The sequence below is a fragment of the Cebus imitator genome, unplaced genomic scaffold (assembly GCF_001604975.1).
Source record: "Cebus imitator isolate Cc_AM_T3 unplaced genomic scaffold, Cebus_imitator-1.0 Scaffold72, whole genome shotgun sequence".
Taxonomy (NCBI): domain Eukaryota; kingdom Metazoa; phylum Chordata; class Mammalia; order Primates; family Cebidae; genus Cebus; species Cebus imitator.
In genome coordinates, this window is record NW_016107387.1 from 4710546 (window position 1) to 4731304 (window position 20759).

Here is a 20759-nt window from a genome sequence, read left to right on the forward strand (position 1 = left end):
CCAGACTGGAGTGTGGTGGTGTGATCTCGGCTCACTGCAACCTCCACCTCCTGGGTTCAAGTGATTCTCCTGTCTCAGCCTCCTGAGTAGCTGGGACTACAGGTGCGCACCATCATACCAGGCTAATTTTTTTGTATTTTTAGTAGAGACAGGGTTTCACCATGTTAGCCAGGATGGTTTTGATCTCCTGACCTCATGATCCACCCACCTTGGCCTCTCAACGTGCTGGGATTACAGGCATGAGCCACCTCACCTGGCCCTCTTTATGGAGTTTTTAATCATGCATGGTGATTGTATCAAAACTTACAAACAATTATGGTATTAAAATAGTCCTTGCAAAATGTGATCAGTGCTTTGAGGAAGGTAAGGACTTGGCCTGGTACATCATAAATATTTATTAGAGTTTGTTGACTTAAAAAAAGAAAGCCAGAAAAGTCTTTTGACCTCTAAAACCTTAAACCATTTCCTTGCAGCTCTGCTTTTTTTGGCATGGAGAAGTAACTATCTGTAAACTTCTTCCTTCTCCAGAGCAGCTCTTTTGCAAAATAAGGCTTACCTAAATTCTATTTTTTTTTTTTCCCGAGATGGAGTTTTACTCTTGTTGCCCAGGCTGGAGTACAATGGCACAGTCTCAGCTCACTGCAACTTCTGCCTCCTGAGTTCAAGCAATTCTCCTGCCTCAGCCTCCCAAGTAGCTGGGATTATAGGCACCCACCACCACACCCAGCTAATTTTTTGTATTTTTAGTAGAGATGGGGGTTTCACTCTGTTGGCCAGGCTGGTCTCAAACTCCTGACCTCAGGTAATCCGCCCATCTTGGCCTCCCAAAGTGCTGGGATTACAGGCATGAGCCACCATACCTGGCCTAAATTCTTAAGCCTTCTATCAAATATAAGAGAAAATCCAGGAGCTGAAGTGTCCTATGGATCCAGTTGCATATTTACCCCGCTCCATCTGTGGTTCAAATGCTTACCAGGTTACAGCAGAGAAGCTGAGCTTATGCATGCTGATAGTAGGTATCAATAATATGAAATCAGGATCCAGTTTTATTTACAACCTTACAGATCCATGAATTGGCTATAATTACATGTACAATCGGAATAGCCAATGACAAAGTACTATGATAGTTAGCTCTTTTCCTTTATCTGTTCTTTGACCTTCTACCTTGGCTATTCACCAGGTTGGTGGAAGAGGGGGTCCCCGGCACTGGCCACTAATTATGTGCCCTCCCTTCTTCTTGTCCTTAGCATCACTCAGGCACACCCTTTCCCCACTACCCTGCTTTACACAGCTGCTACATACCTGTTCACATACATGCTGTATAGATTGTTTCCTTTGATCTCTTAACAGCCCTTATATAGCAAGATTGCTATGCAGATGGTCCATTCATTAATTTATTCTCATTCCATCTTCCTCGTCCCCATCTCCTTATGCTCTCTTCTCTCCGTATATTAAAATAAAACATAAAGAGACACAGTATTCCTCATTGGATTGTTTTCTAGATTTACAGAGTCTCGGAATATTCTGAATTCGTTCTCACAGTATTGTTTTTATCAGGATCCTAAGAAGTGGCAAAGTTAAGTCAGCACCTCCGGGTGGAGGAGTCCCCAGAACGTTTGGTGGAAAAGCCCTGACCTCGGATAGAAAGACCTGGGCTCTAGCTTAGATTTCTGTTAACCCAGCCAAGTGACTTAGCCATGCTGGCCCTTAATTTTCTGGTCAGCAAAACAAGATAATTGGGATCTTTAAGGCCTCTTCTAGCATCAACTGAGTGGGATTCTGTTCTTTAGTTACTCATCTACAAAACATCAAGTTTTACTGTTTTTAAACTGATGTTCTTTGTTAGCTCATTCTTAACATAAGTTTAAATCTGTAACTAGTATCTGCTGATTTAAAAATGTACCTTTATTGTTTTTATTATAAAAAGTATTATACTTTCTACCTATACGTTTCTCATTAGTTGTTACCAATGACTCCTCTTTCTCTTCCTTATTCTATCCTGTCTCATCTCATTCTTCATAGTTAAGTGTTGATGACTAATAGCTAGTATCTCAGACTTTTCTAGGCTTGAAATATATGCATATGTAAATATAAAATTCTTTTGACTATAAAGGGATTATACTATACATATGGTTCTGAAGCTTGTGTTTTTATTAGTGAATGATAGAGATGAACATAAGGAAACAATATTCAGTGAAACATAAGTATTCCTTATACTCTTAATTCCCAGTTCTCCTTCCTTAGAGGCAATGTTTATGTATCAGAAATTTTCTGTGTCTATATAGTTTTCACATACACATTTAAATGAAAAAGTTTCTTGTGTACTACCAGCGTTTTGTTCCACAGATTTTGATCTGTTGACACACTTATAGAGATGTGATTTCTTTTTTAACAAAGTGAGAGCATACTATTCGCTGTTTAGCTTTTTGCTGCTGCTGTTTTTTGTTTTTGTTTTCCTCTTTTGGTTTAATGTTGTATTTTGGAGATTATTCCATGTCAAATAATTCATGTGAACAGTAAGTGCTCAAAAATGTTAATTAAGATCAGTCCTCTAAACAGCTTTCCTATTATTTTTTTAAGGCTACAAAACATTCCGTTGTGCAGATACACTACTTCCTTATTGATATTTCCAATGTGGCTATTATAAATAATGGTTCAGTGTACATCCTTGCTTCTAAGTACTTGTATCACTGTATCTGCAAAGAAATGCCTGTTGAAAGACTGTGCCTTTTATATTTTGTTAAATATTTAGAAGGCAGTCGGGCAGTTGGTTGAACCTGTTTGCATTCCTCTCAATAATGTATGAGGCGGCCGGGCGCGGTGGCTCACGCCTGTAATCCCAGCACTTTGGGAGGCCGAGGTGGGTGGATCACAAGGTCGGGAGCTTGAGACCAGCCTGACCAACATGGTGAAACCCCATTTCTACTAAAAATACAAAAATTAGCCAGGAATGATGGCATGTGCCAGTAGCCCAAGCTACTTGGGAGGCTGAGACAGGAGAATCACATGAACCCGGGAAGCGGAGTTGCAGTGAGCTGACATTGCACGGCTGTACTCCTCCAGCCTGGGTAACAGAGTGAGACTCCATCTCAAAAAAAAAAAAAGTTGAGTTGAGGTGGCTTATTTTTATTTTTATTTTTTGGGACGGAGTTTCACTCTTGTTACCCAGGCTGGAGTGCAATGGCACGATCTTGGCTCACCGCAACCTCCGCCTCCTGGGTTCAGGCAATTCTCCTGCCTCAATATCCTGAGTAGCTGGGATTACAGGCACGCGCCACCATGCCCAGCTAATGTTTTGTATTTTTAGTAGAGACGGGGTTTCACCATGTTGACCAGGATGGTCTCGATCTCTTGACCTCGTGATCCACCCGCCTCGGCCTCCCAAAGTGCTGGGATTACAGGCTTGACCCACCGCGCCCGGCGAGGTGGCTTATTTTTGTGCTCAGTTTTCATGTCTGTGTCGGATTTTTTTTTTTTTTTTTTAGATGCGGTGTTGCTCTGTCACCCATGCTAGAGTGCAGTGGTGCAATCTCTGCTCACTACAGCCTCTGCCTTCTGGGTTCAAGCAATTCTCCTGCCTCAGCCTCCCGAGTAGCTGGGATTACAGGGGTGAGCCACCAGGCCCTGCTAATTTTTGTACTTTTAGTAGAGATGGGGTTTCACCGTGTTGACCAGGCTGGTCTTGAACTCCTGACCTCAAGTGATCCATCCACCTTGCCCTCCCAAAGTGCTGGGATTACAGGCATCAGCCACCACGCCTAGCCAGATGTATTTAAAAAGTGTTTGTTAGCTTTCTCCACTCATTCTTTTTATGGCAGAAGTTGTCTCCAACATTTCCTTTACAGTGTTTCTTAACACACGCACACACATACACCCAGTCAGCCTAAAAAAAACAACTCGTGTAGTTTGCATCAAGAAAGCTAGTATGTAAAACTTTGTATTTAGTCCAAGGGAAGCGGTGAGGGTTGTTGACAGACGCCACTTCCCTTTTTGCTTCATGTGTGCGTATGCGCATGCGCCGCACTCCCATCCACTTATTGGTGAATTGTGACTTTCTTTCCAAAGACTACATTTCCTAGAAGGATGGCTATTTTTTCTAACCCCTTAACAATTTTTTACAAATTGTTATGGAAAAGGGGTTAGAGATTACCTGGTGTTACATATAAAGAAACAGAGATCTAAAAAGGTAAAATAAGTGGTTCAGGATCATGGTGGTGAAAACAGGGCTGCAATTCTGCCTTTGGGGCTCCTAGTCTAGCCTGTTTGCTAGAGTCACACATTAAAATGATTCTCTTTGTGATTTTCTTTATAGATCATGCAATGTATTTAAATAGTGAACTGATGGTAACAATTTATAGAGCAAATCTGTTTCATAAAGTAGCACTTTATAAAATACATTCTAGGTGTGTTAATAGATATTAACATGGAAGAAGGCAATATAGAGAACTTCTTTCCCCCAACACCCTCACTTTTTTAAACAAAGCATCTTAGGGTATTGATATTGAGTTATATGTGTCAATGTTCCATAGTGGAACTATAGAACTATGTTCCACTATGGAACACTGACACATACAACTCAAAACCTAAGGAATCACTGAGCTAGATTGCACTATTGGCAGGAAAAGTCATTTAAATTTGGTCACTAGGGCTGGGTGTGGTGGCTTATCCTGTAATCCCAGCACTGTGGGAGGCCAAGGTGGATGGATCACCTGAGGTCATGAGTTTGAGACCAGCCTAGCCAACATGGCAAAACTCCATCTCTACTAAAAATACAAAAGTTAGGCAGGTGTGGTGGTATGCGCCTGTAATCCCAGCTACTCGGGAGGCTGTGGCAGGAGAATTCCTTGAACCGGGGAGGCAGAGGTTGCAGTGAGCCAAGATCATGCCATTGCACTCCAGCCAGGGCAACAGAGCGAGACTCTGTCTCAAAAATAAATAAATAAATAAATAAACGTGGTCACTGGGAGGAAAGTATTCTTTACCTGTATGTTTCTCAGTGAAAGAACTTGTGTTGTGATCTGTGTCCATGTTTGTAAGTCCCTCTCCAATGGTACTGTCAAGGTCCTTTACCTGATGCCCTGGTGAAGGTGAAGGTCAGAGCAGGAAAAGCACAAGAGTGGCTCAAGTCTCTTCTGGGTGGTAGTGATTGAGTCTGTAAGAGCCACAGCTGACTTGAAGAGCTAACTTAATAATGTGATAGTTAAAACGAGGTAATTTATTCACCATTGGACCTTAACAAGATGTCTGCAGCACACAGCTTGAAGGGGATCGAAGACAGAACCTCTTGGATGATCTTGTAACTCGAGAGAGACTACTTCTGGCATCCTTTAAGAATGAGGGTGCTGAACCAGATCTAATCAGGTAGGATGTTTTCATTTACAGGGATTACTTGGTGGGTGAAGACGTCTTTGTGGATATTATAGCTGTTTCCTCAATGGCTTAATTTAGGAATCAGATCAATTAAGATATATACTGTTCATTGATGATGTTTGACTCTAATTGTCTACTCAACTTAGTTTTTGTTAATTTTCTAGATTTAGTAAACCAGGTATGTTCAGCTGAATCCCATCTTGGGTGGAGCACGCTAAGGTAGACTGCGGGTGAAGTCAGAAAATTTCTTTGGCATTCTTTGGTTCAGTTTTCTGCCTTGTTAACTGCCTTATTAACTCCTGAAGTCACTACTTATCTATGTGGGCAAAGGAGTTTTGTTTTTTTTAATTGGCCTGTTGAAAAAAATGAGTCCTAATAAGACTGGTCCAGGGCTCATAGAGGCAAAGGAGTTGCGCAGTTGAATCCTTCTCCCCATTCTTCGCCAGTGAGTGAGTCACACTTCAAAGAGCCGACAGCTGCTCTGAACCCAGCTCTGCTGGAAGACCCGGAGAACGGGTCCGGCTTTCCAAGGCTGAGGTTGATGAACCGTAAATTGTTACATCTTTAGAATTGGCCTCCCACTGCTTCCAGAGCTCCCTTAGCTTCATCATGGGAACTATCACAGAAGGCAATGAGCTTGGGTGGAAACCCGCCTCTCCTCATAGTCCATGCAGGGATGATGCATTTACTGTGGAGAGGAGCTTGTTTCTACTTAGTTCCCAGGTAGGAATAGTATGGCTTCCCAAGGACAGTGGTTTTGGACCCTAGTCATTCATTACCAGCCTCCACCTCGGACAAGTAAACTGGAGTGGGATTGGGGTGGAGACACAGAGGGGCAGGGAGGTCCCAGGTGATTCTAATATACAACAGGGGTTGCAAACCAGTGCCTAGGACAAGCTGAAGAAAATGAAACTGATTTTCCTTGGGTCCCAGTCTTCTCAGGAGCGGCGATCCAAGGTTTCATAAAGAAACTGTGAAATACAGGAAGGTAGATTAAATGCTAAGTTGCTTATGTGAAGAAATGAACCTAACAAGGCAGCGAGGGAGGAGTGATACTCTGTTGGCAGTCTCCTGTGCAGGGTTTAAATGAACACAGAAGCCTGTGATGGGCCAATCTACTGTGGTTCCCAATTATTTCCCTGGCATATACAGTCCCAGGGTGCTGGGGTGAAGTAAGTGGATGATGGTGGTGGTCCAGGTTGGTTAAAGAGTACAGGTGAGCAAAGGAATCCAAGGTGAATGGAAGGTACTGTCTTTCAGAAGGGGCTTTACACTGAAGGCAGAATCTTTTTAGTTGAGAAATGAATAAGGGGCATAGTTAGGACGGGGAGCTGGTTTCGTGAAGGCATAGGGGTCATGTACGGACATGATGGTCAGAAGGGGGACAAAGCATTCAGACCGTTCTGCTTGGTATTGATGAGGCAATCGTGATATATAGTCATAGTTCCCATTTGAGAAGAGTCTGGTTTGCACCATCTGGTTTGCACCAGACTCTGCTCTTTGCTTGTCACTAATTGTGTCACTTAATGATGCTGAAGAGGCCAACCTATGAATTTAGGCCAAGGGCCTCTTAAGTTCGCCCACTAGTTCCTTGTGGTTTTTGTTTTGTTAGTTTTTGGTCCCCACTTACCTGTCATTATCACCCCTATTCTCTGATCATCTCTGTGTCCTTTAATGTGCCACCTGCTGATAAGCAGCGTCAGCATCATTCGCCTGCTAGTATGTTACAAATTCAGATTTCCCAGCCCCAAACTATGGAATTAAAACTTGCATTTTAACAAGATCATCAGGTGATTTGAATGCATATTACAATTTGAGAAATACGGCTATGTATTATTTATGTATTTACTTGCTTATTTATTTATTTATTTATTTATTGAGATGGCGTTTTGCTCTGTTGCCCAGGCTGGAGTGCAGTGGCACAATCTCAGCTCACTGAAACCTCCACCTCCCAGGTTCAAGTGATTCTTCTGCCTCAGCCTCCTGAGTAGCTGGGATTACAGCATGCGCCACCACACCCAGCTAATTTTGTATTTTTAGTAGAGATGGGAATTCACTATGTTGGCCAGGCTGGTCTTGAACTGCTGACTTAAGGTGATCTGCCTGCCTTGGCCTCCCAAAATGCTGGGATTACAAGCATGAGCCACTGCTCCCAGCCTGTGTCATTTATTCTTAATCGTGGCATTTTGCATCAAAATCACCCAAGAGAGAATGGAAAAAAAAAAGAAATAAATACAAATGTCTAGACCATATACTTGCAGAGTCTGATTCATAGTCTTGGGTGAGGCCTAGGCAGCAGTAAGGCTGGAGAGGCTGCCAGGTGGTTTTAGTAGGTGGCAGGGTTAGAATGACTGCTCTATGTCACGATATACTAGTCATGAGACTGGTAGCTTTTGTCTGCTACTTGTTTTTGATAGGGTAGGCATTGTGCTAAGCTCTTTATGTGCATTTGCCCAGGAGCTCTTTATAATATCCCATTTTACAGAAGAGTAGTAACTGAGGCTCAGAGGGTTCAAGACTCTAAAGCTAATCAGCCACAGAGCTTGGATTTTAGCCCTGAATTCTTAACCACTGCACCAGCTGGACGAGTTGCTAGAAGGACCCAGTTCTGTAGCTTGCTAGTCACCTCAGTCATCTGGGCTTCAAAATCATTGACCTTCAACTGGGGATACGTGTTGAAAAATGCTGCCCATTTTTCATTAGGAACGAGATGAAGTGATTGCTATGAGATGGGCTTTGTAAACTCTAAGACCTTTATAAATACAAGATGTTATTACTGGAGCATTGTGTCTCCATCAAGCTAGGAGGAAGCTCATGCTGCTTCCTTGCTTTGAAGACCTCTGTCCCTCCTGTCATGCCCCTGAGTGCTCTAGAGGGACCTGGTCTGTTTGACCCCATCCTCTGCTGCACCTGGTCCTCTACCTTCCATTCTCCCCTTCCAAATCTAATTTGTTCTGTGACTGCTTCCTTCCATGCCCAGCTTGCTACCTGTTGTCTTATTAGTGAACAATGTCGTGTTAATTCTAGCAGTGGAATCGATGGCTGGCAGTGACTTGTCTTCTGGGGGTATTTTAAATGAAACCTCCTTAAACCCTAGGATTTAAACCAAAGTAAATTAGTTGATGGGAATGTTTAGGGAGTTTGGCAGGTTAGTGTCCAGTGATTTTTTTGGTTGGAGGCCTTCTGAGGACCTTTCCGGTCCTGCCACTGAAACTGCCTTATGCTCTTCATGCATATAAGGCTGATGATCCATGTGGTTGACTAAAGCTGTTGCTTGTCGGTTTCTTGGGGAATGGCTGGGGTGACATGAGGACAGAGACAATACTGGAGAGACACTGTAAAGCAAAGGTAACCGAAGCCCTGAGGGTTGAAATAAAGTAACTGGCCAGATTTATTTCCATGCTCTCAAGATGAAGCTAAGGGCGACATAGATATTGATGTCAACTGGGCATGGTGGCTCGTGCCGGTAATCCCAGCACTTTGGGAGGCCAAGGTGGGTGGATCACCTGAGGTCAGGAGTTCAAGACCAGCCTGACCAACATAGTCAACCCCGTCTCTACTAAAAATACAAAAAAAATAGCTGGGCGTGGTGGTGGGTGCCTATAATTCCAGCTACTTGGGAGGCTGGGGCAGGAGAATGGCTTGAACCCAGAAGGCAGAGGTTGCAGTGAGTTGAGATCACGCCATTGCACTCCAGCTGGGCAACAAGAGTGAGACTGTCTCAAAAAAAAAAAAAAAAAAAAAAGATATTGGTGTATTTTTTCTGTTCAGGACCAGAAGTGTAGGATAAGCTTCTAGAAGAATTCTGTTTAAAAAGAATGTAAGCACTGTATAGGAGAAATGAGTCCTGTGGAGTGAAGAAGGTAGATGTGGACAGCGATGGCCTGATCCAGATGACACGATGGAGTCTGGCCAAGAGTGAGAAACCAACATGGCGACTGGATATTGAGTGGCATGAAGAAAGAAAATCATTGCAGATACAAAGAGGAAGAAGAATGATGTAGGTGGACTGGAAGGTGAATTTCCCATTCACTTCCATTGGTGAATCCTTGTTGGGCTAGGATTGTTTTAGTCCCATTACCCTAACAGGAAGGTGTCCACATACACTTGTCTAAAAAGTGCAAGTCCTATAGACATTCCAGAGGAGTCTGATCAATAAGAAAAGTCATACTAGACAAAACCACTCTCAAAAGCCGTGTAGAAAAGTCCCCGGGAAATCTGCTCAAGGGCCATAAGAACAAATACCCCGCTAGCGTTGCTCCAACTAGTTAGGGAGGATGGCAGTATGTGGACTTGCTGAGGACCAGCAATAAGTGTATGGATGCGTGAATGCTAAAGCCAGAGTCAACTGCCGGAGGTCGGTTTTCTTAGATTTAAGGTCAGAGTTGCTGGTCTTTGATTTCCTTCCCCTGCCTGTGTAAGAGTATTATTTTTGCCTTCTTTACTCCTGATCCCCATCCTTGAGACCTCCCCTTCTTTCCCCAACTTCTCAATACCTAATAGTTCTCTTGCTTGGACCTAGTCCTCTGAGGACCTTAGTTCCATTGTAAACATGACATGTGTGGGTTCACAGATTGTGTCCCCTTCCCTCCTGATGATCAGTTGCTTAGTCATTTCTAATACCAACTGTTAGGGAACGCTCAGCTCTATCTTTGGAGAAACTCATTCCTTTCTCTGCCAGTTGGTTTCTGTAGTATCTCCCATGACTAACAGAGATTTCCTCAGTCCTCTGCACAGTTAATTCCTAGTTCTGGGCTGCTCCAGTATTTTCGTTTGCTTCTCTAATGTCTGGATTCCTCCAACATTTTTCTTTGCTTCTGTAGTTCTTGGTTTTGGGAGGGTCATTGGGTTGCTTTGTCCCTTTGGGGGTGGAGGATTGGTGTCTTTCCCTTAATTCATGACTTCCAGAAGCACAGTGGCCAGAAAGCCGTGTCAGAACTTTGAAATGTTATAGACATGCTCACTATGGCACATTTTGTCATTCATGCTAGACCATGACCACAACACACTGTAAGAGAACTGGGGTTAATCTGCTAATCAGCATTTCCCTAGCAACTCAGTTTACCTTACCAGGACTTGCTTGGAATCTGGTGAGCCTCGCTTCCTAGAGCCCCTACCTCTGTTTCCCTCTTTGTTTACTTTGTGCAACCCCCTTTTCCTCTCTTTCCTCCCCATCCCTCATTCCCTTGAGTCTTTCCATCCCTCTTTCCCCTCCTCTTTTCTCTTCCTCCTCATATGTGGCCTTATTAAGGAAAGTCAAGTATTGTCAAACTTCAGTTTGGATTAGCATTTCTTTTAAACAGACATTAACATGGCAATCACCTAATGGAATGTGTAGCTGTCATGTGACAGAATCTTAGTTTTACCTTACGGATTACTGGTCATTATTCTAAAGCAGTAAACCTTAGTCTAAATAAGCAATGGTTGACTAATTTAGGGTATTTGGAAACTTGTTAAAGAAGTCTCTGTGCTACAGTGTCTCTTGGAAGAAGATAAGCCCTGTCTCATAAAGCAATGACACAGCCTCAGATTTAAAACCTTCCCGCCCTTTATATTCCAGAGCATTGCTAAATCTCACAATTAGTTAAATCTTTGTCTGTAAAAAGAAAAAGAAGAAAACATTGCATACTCCACTGCTCTGTGACCATCTCAAAGATTATGTGATTAACTCAGCTGCAGTGGGTGGCTAATTGGCTAAGCTTTAATCTTCACACCACCAACTATGTAGAGGATTATAGGGAAAAGGAAGTTGTTTAGAGTTTGAAGTGGCAGTTCTGTGTCAAGAAGGATATAATGACAAGCAGACCAATTGCTAAAATCAAAAGAAGATAATAATGAAATGTCCACATTCTCTTAGCATGCAGATTTTTAAATTTAATTTTAGAGATATGCTTTTCTCTTGCACTACTGACAAAGCATGATATTTCCAATATCTATTTCGTATCACTGGATTGGCAGCCAAGATGGGCAAAAGAAAAATTTACACTAAACGTTAGCATGAAAAATGCTCCTCCCCATTTTAAACCATTGAATGTTTTATTTCAATTTAAATCTTGGCTTGTAAGAAGGATGATTTATGCCTTGTAATACACAGATTTCCTGAAGAATCATTGATTTATACTTCACATTGCTTGATGTTATTAGCACATGACCAAGCTACCCTTCTAGAAGAAGGAAGTTGCTAAGGAATATGCATCCATATTGTAAGCCCCCTCATATGAGGCAATAGAGAAGCCATACATGTTTATCTTTTATTTTAAATTTTCTGAATTTTTAAAAACTTTTTTGAGATGAAGTCTTGCTCTGTCACTCAGGCTGGAGTGCAATGGCGTGATCTTGGCTCACTGCAACCTCTGCCTCGTGGGTTCAAGTGATTCTCCTGCCTCAGTCTCCTGAGTAGTTGGGATTACAGGCATACACCACCACACCTGGCTAATGTGTTGTATTTTTAGTAGAGCGGGTTTCACCATGTTGGCCAGGCTGGTCTTGAACTCCTAGCCTCTGGTGATCTGCCCACCTCGGCCTTCCAAAGTGCTGGGATTACAGACATGAGCCACCGCACCTGGCCTCTGTCTTTTATTTATGCCCCTAAAATACAGTGACTTCCTAGCTTTTCTGACATGCAAGGGTGTGCTGAAGTCGGTACAGATTTGCTTTGTCCTAAGCGAGTGTAGGGATAGTCAAACCCCAAGGAATTATTAAGTACAGTTAATAATATTACAGTTTCCTAGTTTAATGAAAAGTAGGTAAGGAAGCAAAAATGTGGTGAAGCAAACCTACCTTCATTAAGTAGGTCTTTATTGAGTGCCTACTATGTGCTATACACATGTACTGGAAATGTAATGGTAAAAAAACCCAAACAATGAAAACACCTGCTTTTTGCAGTTGAGCTATGTACAGTCCAGGGAGAGAGACAAACATGAAATAAAAAATCATACAATCAGTAAAATAAATTCAAAAAAATATATTGTGTTTTGAGAATATATTAGTGGGAAGCTGATTTAGCTAGGGAGACCATATGGTTAATACTTAACAATTTTTCTTTTTTTCTTTTTTGCAAGTGTATATTTTATCTCCTGATTTAGATATTAAATACCTCAAGGACAAAGACTAAAAAGCCTAGCACAATTTTTAATAAATAATGCTCAGTGAATGAGCATCTTCACACACTTTTCTGTATCTTCCTTAACATCCAGCCCAGAGTTGGGTAGACAGCAGGTGTGTTTTTAATTCAGCACATTTTTGTTGACAGAAAGGTTGACTGAGCCAGGCTGTGATAGACTGTGTTCTGTTAACAAACCTGAGAATGTCACACTTTTTTTCTTTTTTCTATTTTTTTTGAGACAGAGTCTCGCCCTGTCACCAGGCTGGAGTGTAGTGGCACGATCTCGGCTCACTGCAACCTCTGACTCCTGGGTTCAAGCGATTCTCCTGCCTCAGCCTCCCTTGTAGCTGGGACTACAGGCACGCACCACCACGCCCAGCTCCTTTTTGTATTTTTAGTAGAGATGGGGTTTCACCATGTTGGCCAAGATGGTCTCAATCTCTTGACCTCATGATCTACTCACCTCGACCTCTCAAAGTGCTGGAATTACAGGCGTGACCCCCTGTGCCCCGCCGAGAATGTCACACTTTTAATACGTGAAAGCTTTTTTTGCCTGCCTCATGTAAAGTCTGTCACGTAAAGGTGACTCCAAGATTCAGGTTGCTTCTTTCTTAGGGTTGACACAAGGCCTCCGTGTTCCCCATGACTGGAGAGGAATGAGGGTGTGGAGAACTCACATCCGTCTTCTGTGCTTAGGTCTGCAAGTTTCACACACTCAGCCCCTTGGCCATAACTAGTTATGTGGCACCAGCCTAGCTGTGAGGGCAACTGGGGAATGTCATCTTTCTGTACACTCAAGAAGAGGGCCTGGTAAAGCACAGAGCTTTGTCTCTGCCTCCCTGATTATTTTAGGCAGTTTGATGGAAAGACAAATAGCTTTAGTCTTGCTGCTTTCTTCTTTGGCAAAGATTAGAATCAGAACTTACTGAAGCCACGCAAGGTGGGCTAAGAGGTGCCCATGGGGGGATTCATATTAATTTGTCATTTATAATGCCCATTCTTGCAGAGTTCAGTTCCCTGGGCATTATAAATGTCAAGGAACTGAACTCTGCAAGAATAGGCATTATAAATGACAAACGAAATGTACACAAAAAGAGATCACAGCACAGTGAATTTAGTGCAAATGGGTGTAGAAGTGTGATGAAGACCGGAAGGGAAGGTTGTTTCTTCAGCAGTTGGGGGAGGAGGACAAAGGAGCCTGGAAAAGAAGGTCGTGCTTATTGTCCTGACCCACTGTGGCCAACGTCTGTTAAGGGGGTGCCCAGCTTTAGCTCCCTAGACTAGTGTAGCAGTTGGATGCCCTCAACCACATGTAGCAGATGACCCTACTCAAAATGGCTTCAATAGGGAAAAATGTCCCATGAAATAAGTTGCAAGTTAGAGAAATGAGAGGGTTGATTGACAGCCCAATGTTGCCGTCAAGGCTTCCGGTTCTTGCTGTCTCTTCATTTACTTCACCTCCCAGTGTTGGCTTTCCCTTCATAGTGACTCCTCTCGTGGTCTCAGAAAAGCTATAGCAGTTCCTAGCCACGCTCCAGGCATAACCATAGAAGAGAAAGGAGAATGTGTTTTGCATAAGTCATGTAATTCATATGGCTAAGACATCTACAAAGCATTTAACAGGATTCAGTGAAAATCTTTCCACTACATCTCCTCCTCCTCTGCATAAGTAATAGCTCTCCATAATTTTTTGGCATATCCTTCCAGGGTTCTCTTAAGTGCATACCAGCAAATATGCATATACTGTTTCCCTCCATCTTTTACACAAATGGTAACATATACATAGCATTCTACAACGTTCTTGTGTCACCTGATCAAATATCTTGGAGATTTTCCCAGTTGTGACATAAGGTTTTGTCATTAGTTTTTGTAGCCTTATAATATTTCATTGTATGCATTTACTGTCATTTATTTAACTAGTCTCATATATATGAATATTGTTTTCGGTCTTTTTCTATTATAAAAATATAGTAGTGAGGGATTTCACATATGTGAAAGTATATCTCTGTGTAAGTTCTTAGAAGTAGGATGGCTGGGTGAAAAGGTATGTGCATTTATAATTTTGATAGCATTTCACACATTATTTTCTAGTGGGGTAGATCCAGTCTAGGCTTGTGCCAGCAATTTATGGGAGTGTCTGTTTCCCAACGGTTTTTCCCAAAGAACGCTGTTAAACTTTTGTATCGTACTCCAAACTAACATATAAAGAGAGTTTTATGTAGTATAATATCTTAGTAGAGTATTATGTAATTATTATATATAACTATAGTGAATCAAGGTTATAAAGAAATTCTCCTGCGGTTTTTTCTGGTACTTTTGTGGTTTTACAATTGTTAAAGCTTTGATCCATTTGGAATTTAACTGGTGAAGAGTATGAATCCTACTTTTTTCCTACTTGGCTCTATCCTATTTTTGTGAATGACTATATTTTTTACTTAGTAGTTCATCTTCTCATCTTCAAATGTAAGATGCTGCATTATCATAGAATAGATTCCCATATGTATTTTGATCTATTTCTGGTCTTTGTAATGTGTTCCATTGGTCCTTCTGTCTACTTATGTGCTAGTACCACATTTTCTAAAATATGGAGGCTTTAAGTTTTAATACATGATAGGACGAATCTACCATTACACTTCTTTTTTTTTTTTTTTTTTTTTTTTTTGTGGCCAGGCTGCACAGTGGCGCGATCTCATCTCACTGCAACCTCTGCCTCCTAGGGTCAAGCAATTCTCCTACCTCAGCCTCCCAAGTAGCTTGGAACTACAGGTGTGCGCCACCATACCCGGCTACTTTTTGTATTTTTAGTAGAGACAGGGTTTCACCGTGTTGGCCAGGCTGGTCTCGATCCCTTGACCTTGTGATCCACCTGCCTTGGCTTCCCAAAGTGCTGGGATTACAGGAGTGAGCCACCACACCCAGCCGAGTTTTGCTTATTTTTTAAACAGGAATACTGGAATCAGTTAATGTAATTCCAAAAGAGAGAGCAACTGCTTTTTGTTTTTTTTTTTAATGGGATTCTGTTAAATCTTGAAATCCTTTACAATGTTGAATTTTCTCATCCAAAATCATGGGACTTTTTTTTTGTTTCTCCAAAGCAGTTTTCAGGTCTTTGAGTAATGTTTTCTTCAAAAAAGTGTAACATGTTTGGTTAAATTTATTTGTTTTTTAAAATCTTTTTGGTGGCTGTTTTAAATTTGGGTTTTTTAAGTGTGCTTTTCTGTTGTTGTTTATATGAAAGCTGTTGATAATGTCTGCTATTAATATTAAAGCCACTTTCTTGATTCTCTAATAGCTTTCAGCATTTTTTTTCTGTTGACTTGTTTTGTATTTTTCAGTTACTTGTTTTTAAAGCTTCCTGGCTCCCTAATTGACTTTGACTCAAAATAGAAATAGATTACTGTACCACATGACCATGTTATACCAGAAACTATGGGAGATTGGAGTTGCTGTGATTGGCTTGGTTTGTTCAGGAGAGAGAGATTCTTGAGCTGAGGGTGAGGATAAAGTTATCGTCTCTGAGCAGTGGAGCCCTGAACAAAATTGAGGTTCTGATAACAAGGAAGGTGAGGCATAATGATGTGGGGTAGGCAAGTTGTAGTGTGTGTTTCAACTCTTCTCTGCACCTCCCTAAGTAACAATCTCTCTCTTCTTGAAGTTTCTTGAGGAACCAGAGACCCAAGTTTCAATTCTTTGACCTCATTAAGAACCTTCATTTCTTGTTAATTCTCCTTTTATTGAAATCCCAGAGAGGTAGTAACTCAGTGGCCTTTTTTTGAGGGATTATTTTATTTAGGCTCAAGTGAACCTAAGTCATTACTTGAAATCTCCAATTCACTTTTTAAAGAAGCTGGGATGTGTACACCTACCACTTGTCTTCCTGAAGAGGTTTAAGAGAAGTACTTTTGAAGTGCAAGGAGTTTTCGTTTGCTTGTTTTTGTTTTTGTTTTGAGATGGAGTCTTGCTCTGTCGCCCAGGCTGGAGTGCAGTGGTGCTATCTTGGCTTACTGAAGCCTCTGCCTCCGAGGTTCCAACAATTCTCCTGCTTCAATTTCCTGAGTAGCTGGGATTACAGGCACATACTACCATGCCCGGGTAATTTTGTATTTTTAGTAGAGACAGGGTTTCACGATGTTGGTCAGGCTGGTCTGGAACTCCTGACCTCAGATGATCTGCCCACCTTAGCCTCCCAAAGTGCTGGGATTACAAGGCAGAAGCCACTGCGCCTGGCCTGCATGCAGTTTTAACATGACACATTTATACAGTTTCATAGAGCTGGTGGTTTCTTCTACAGACAGATAATCTTGTATTTTTTTTGTTAATTCTTGTTTAATTCTATTTTGAGAAGTAATAGCTTTTGACTTTGTCTACACATCTGGAGAAATGTTAATAGATAATTTGGTGCAAGGACTGATAGTATAACATAGGGAGTATTTGAAATAGGAACTGATCAGAAAAATCTGGAATGTATGTTGCCTTAGCACATTTTTTGCAGTCTTAATGGCGCATCATCTTCTTTGCTTCACAGTGTATCTTGAAGGTGATGCTTGAAGCAGAATGCTTAGGGTAATATTCTTAACTAGTGGTCTGATACCAGCCATGTAATGTATATAGTGACCATGTTTTCTTGGAGAGAAAAACTAGATATGTCATATGATGAAGTGTTTTTTTGTGACTCTTCTTGGTGGAAGAGGCGGTTTGCTTGATAGTGCCAGGCCAAAATGTTGATCATTCCAGTGGTTTATGGGAATGAATATTTGTTTTTGAAGAATTCTTAAAAATGTGAATTTATTTTTAAAGTAAAATGTTATATTATTAAACTGCACAAAAGCGTAATCAATGAATATTCAGGCTCCCTCTACTTCTCACATACAATTTCCTTCCCCAGAAGCAGCCGCTTTTAATAGGTTTCAGTGTGTGTGTCCTTCCAGAGGGATTCTACACATATCCAAGGATACATGCACGGGACAGGAATTATAATGTAATATACATTCTTTACTGCACATCTTCTCTTTTGCCTAACAGCGTATCTTAGAGATGACGGAGTAGAGGCCTTAAAGTCATACCCTTAAGTATCTTGAAACTACCTTAGAACTTGACTGTGTAGTTATTTGAAATTTTTAGGTTATGTATGTACTGATAAGGCTGATTATCACCAGAAGAGATCTCTGTAGCCACTTAGTTTGGATTTCTTTTCCCCCCACCATGGGATAGGAAGGAAGCTCTATTAGCAGCCTGACTTCCAAATAGAGATTAAATTTAAAGAAAGATTATCTGTGTGGATGGCTGATCTAGCAAATAAAACCAGAGACCTTGAGATCTGAACAAATGGTCATTGCAACTCCACGTCATTGATCAAGTCAAGAAAGGTATCCAGCTATTACTGTGCAGAATAGAATGAAGCATAGCATGACCACACACGAGCAGCAGCAACCTGATAGTTTCTCTCCTCAGAGGGTTTTTAAAGCTAGGCAACAAAGAAAAATCAAATGACAAAAATTTTAAGGATGCTATCATAGTAGTTTTTTAAAAAAACGTGAACTCTGTAGAAATAAATAAAATGAAAGATGTATGTGAGATCTGTAGAAATAAGTAAAATGAAAGCTGTATGAGACTTTACACTGAAAACTATAAAACATTATTTAGAGAAATTAAATAAAGCCAAATAGATAAATATAGAGTAGTCCCCTGCTTAAGTGCAGAGGGCACGTTCCAAGATCCTCAGTGGATTCCTGAAAGCTTGGGTAGTACTGAACCCCATATATGCTGTGTTTTTACCTGTAAATACACACCCATGGTAAAGTTTAATTTATAAATTAGAAACAGTAAGAGATTACCATCAATAACTAATAGTAAAATAGAGCAGTTATAACAGTATACTATAATGGAAGTTATGAGAAAATACGGTCTCTCTCTCTCTCAAAATACCGTATTATCTGTAATATTTTCGGAGTATAGGTAACAAACTGGAAAGTGAACCTTTGAATAAGTCAGAATGGAGTCTTAAGATGTTTAGATCTCTTCAGTCTCTGCGCCGCATTCAGAGATTGGAGACTCAATATTGTAAAGTTGCCAGTTTCCTCAAGATTGATTTATAGATTTAGAGCAAACCCACTTATAGCACCCAGCCAGTTTTTTGTTCCTGTTTTGTCACTTGAGAAGCTGAATGCAGCCACTGTTCATGTGGTAATGCAAAGAGACAAGAAGAGCTGAGACAATTTTGAAGAATACAAAGGCCGGAGAACTCACATGACCAGTTATCCAGACTCACCATGAAGTTGTAGTATGGTGTCAGCTCAAGGATACGCAAATAAAACAGTGGAACAAAATAGAGAGTTCAGAAGCAGTCTCACACACATATTGTCATCTGATTTATGTGCATGGCGTAGTCTTTTCAATAAATGGCATTGTGTCAACAACTGGATATCCACATGGAACAAATGAACCTTGGCTTCTGCTATCACTCTACATAAGAAATCAATTCCAAAAGGATTGTAGATCTAAATGTGAAGGGTTGAACCAGAGAGCTTCTACAAGAAAACAAGAGAACATTTTTATGATCTTGGGATAAGCAAAGATTTCTTAAACAGGCCACAAAAAGCACTAACCATAAAGGAAACAAGTGATAAGTTGGATTTCATTAAAATAAAAAATTATTTTTATCAAAAGATATCACAAAGATTGAAAGATAACCTACAGAATGAAAACCTGTGTTTGCAGCGCATATATTAATATTTGACATAGGAAATGTATCTTGGATATGTGAAGAACCCCTATAAATCAAGAAAAAGGCAATCAACCTCTTAGAAAAACATAGGCAAAAGACTTGAATTTCACAAAAGAGAATATTCAATGGCTGATGAACATATGAAAAGGTGTTCAGCTTCACTAGTCATCAGGTAATTGCAAACTATAGTCATGATGTCATACCATTATACTACAAGAATGGCTAAAATTAAAATGATGGGCATATCAAGTGTTGCTAGGATGTGGAGCAGCTGGAGTTCTCATATACTACTGCTGGATCTGTGAATTGTACAACCTCTTCGGAAAACCGTATTTGCTGAAATAGAACTATACAAAAGACATGTACAAGAATGTTTATAGCAGTGCTATTTTTTTTTTTTCTGTTTTTTTCTTTTTTAGAGACAGGGTCTTGCTATGTTGCCCAGGCTAGAGTACAGTGGCTATTCACAGATGCAATCATAGTGTGCAGATGCAATCATAGCCTCAAGCTCCTGGGCTCATGCGATTCTCCCACTTTAGCCTCCAGAGTAGTTGGGACTATAAGTGTCTCTGTTTACAGTGCTTTTCTTAGCAGTCCCACTTGGAAATAACCCAGTGAACATCTACAGTATAATGAATAAATACATTATGGCATATTCATACAGTGATGTCACACAGCAAATGAGAATTAACAGTCTACAACTATGCACCACACTGTGGATAGATCTCAAACATCATGTGGACTAAGCCAGACAGAAGAGTTTACACAGTTCATACTGTATGGTGCCATTCCTATAAAGGTGAGACTTACAGTGTCAGAAATCATGAAAGTGGTTCCCTTTGGGGGAAGCAGTGACTAGAAGGGTGTATTACAGGGTTCCTGGGGTTCTGGGCATACTCTGTTTCTTGCGTAGTGGTTAACTGCGGGTATTCACTTTGTGAATCATCTTTGAGCGGTACACTTGGGATTTTTCTTTTGTATGTTCGACTTGAATTAAAGAATATGTGAGTACAAATATATACATTTATATACATGTATTACACTTGTGAGTGTATATGGTTATATTTGTCTACATACGTATACACTTATGTGCACACACACACACACACACACACACAGAGCTATGTCATGAACAGACCACAAGATGGAGATGTAAGTCAACAGAAAGACAAACAGCCCATCCCGGCTGCTAGATTTTGAAAAGTTAGGGTTTTTCTCCCTTTAAAGTTAAGACAGAATGTTAAGAGTGCTTTTATTAATCCTTTTCAACTTCAGGAAATGAATTGTATCACCTTCCAGTTCTTTCTGTGAGCTTTTCCCTCTTCCCTCTTGAAACTGTAAGCCTGTTTGTCATTTTTATACTTCCCCCTTAATGACTCTGTAGACTCAGCCCAATCCCCACTTTGTTTATTCTTCTTTCTCTCTCTTTCACCTTCTTTTCTTACCTTTTTCTTTCATATTTTCCCTTGTATTGCGCTTTCCCTCTGGAAAAATGTGCTTGATTTTTGGCTTTTCTTGATTTTAGTTTTTATTTCCTATTCTTACTTTTTTTTTTTTTTT

The 20759-nt window shown here is 40.8% G+C and overlaps 1 protein-coding gene across 1 annotated transcript in view; it reads left to right on the forward strand.

The window, feature by feature from the left end:
• Positions 1-20759, forward strand: part of STX8 (syntaxin 8) — a 316569-nt gene that overhangs the window by 21982 nt on the left and 273828 nt on the right. Inside the window, exon 4 of the mRNA XM_017531449.1 lies at positions 5251-5361. Coding sequence (XP_017386938.1) covers positions 5251-5361 — 111 coding nt within the window. The remainder of the gene's footprint in view (positions 1-5250; positions 5362-20759) is intronic.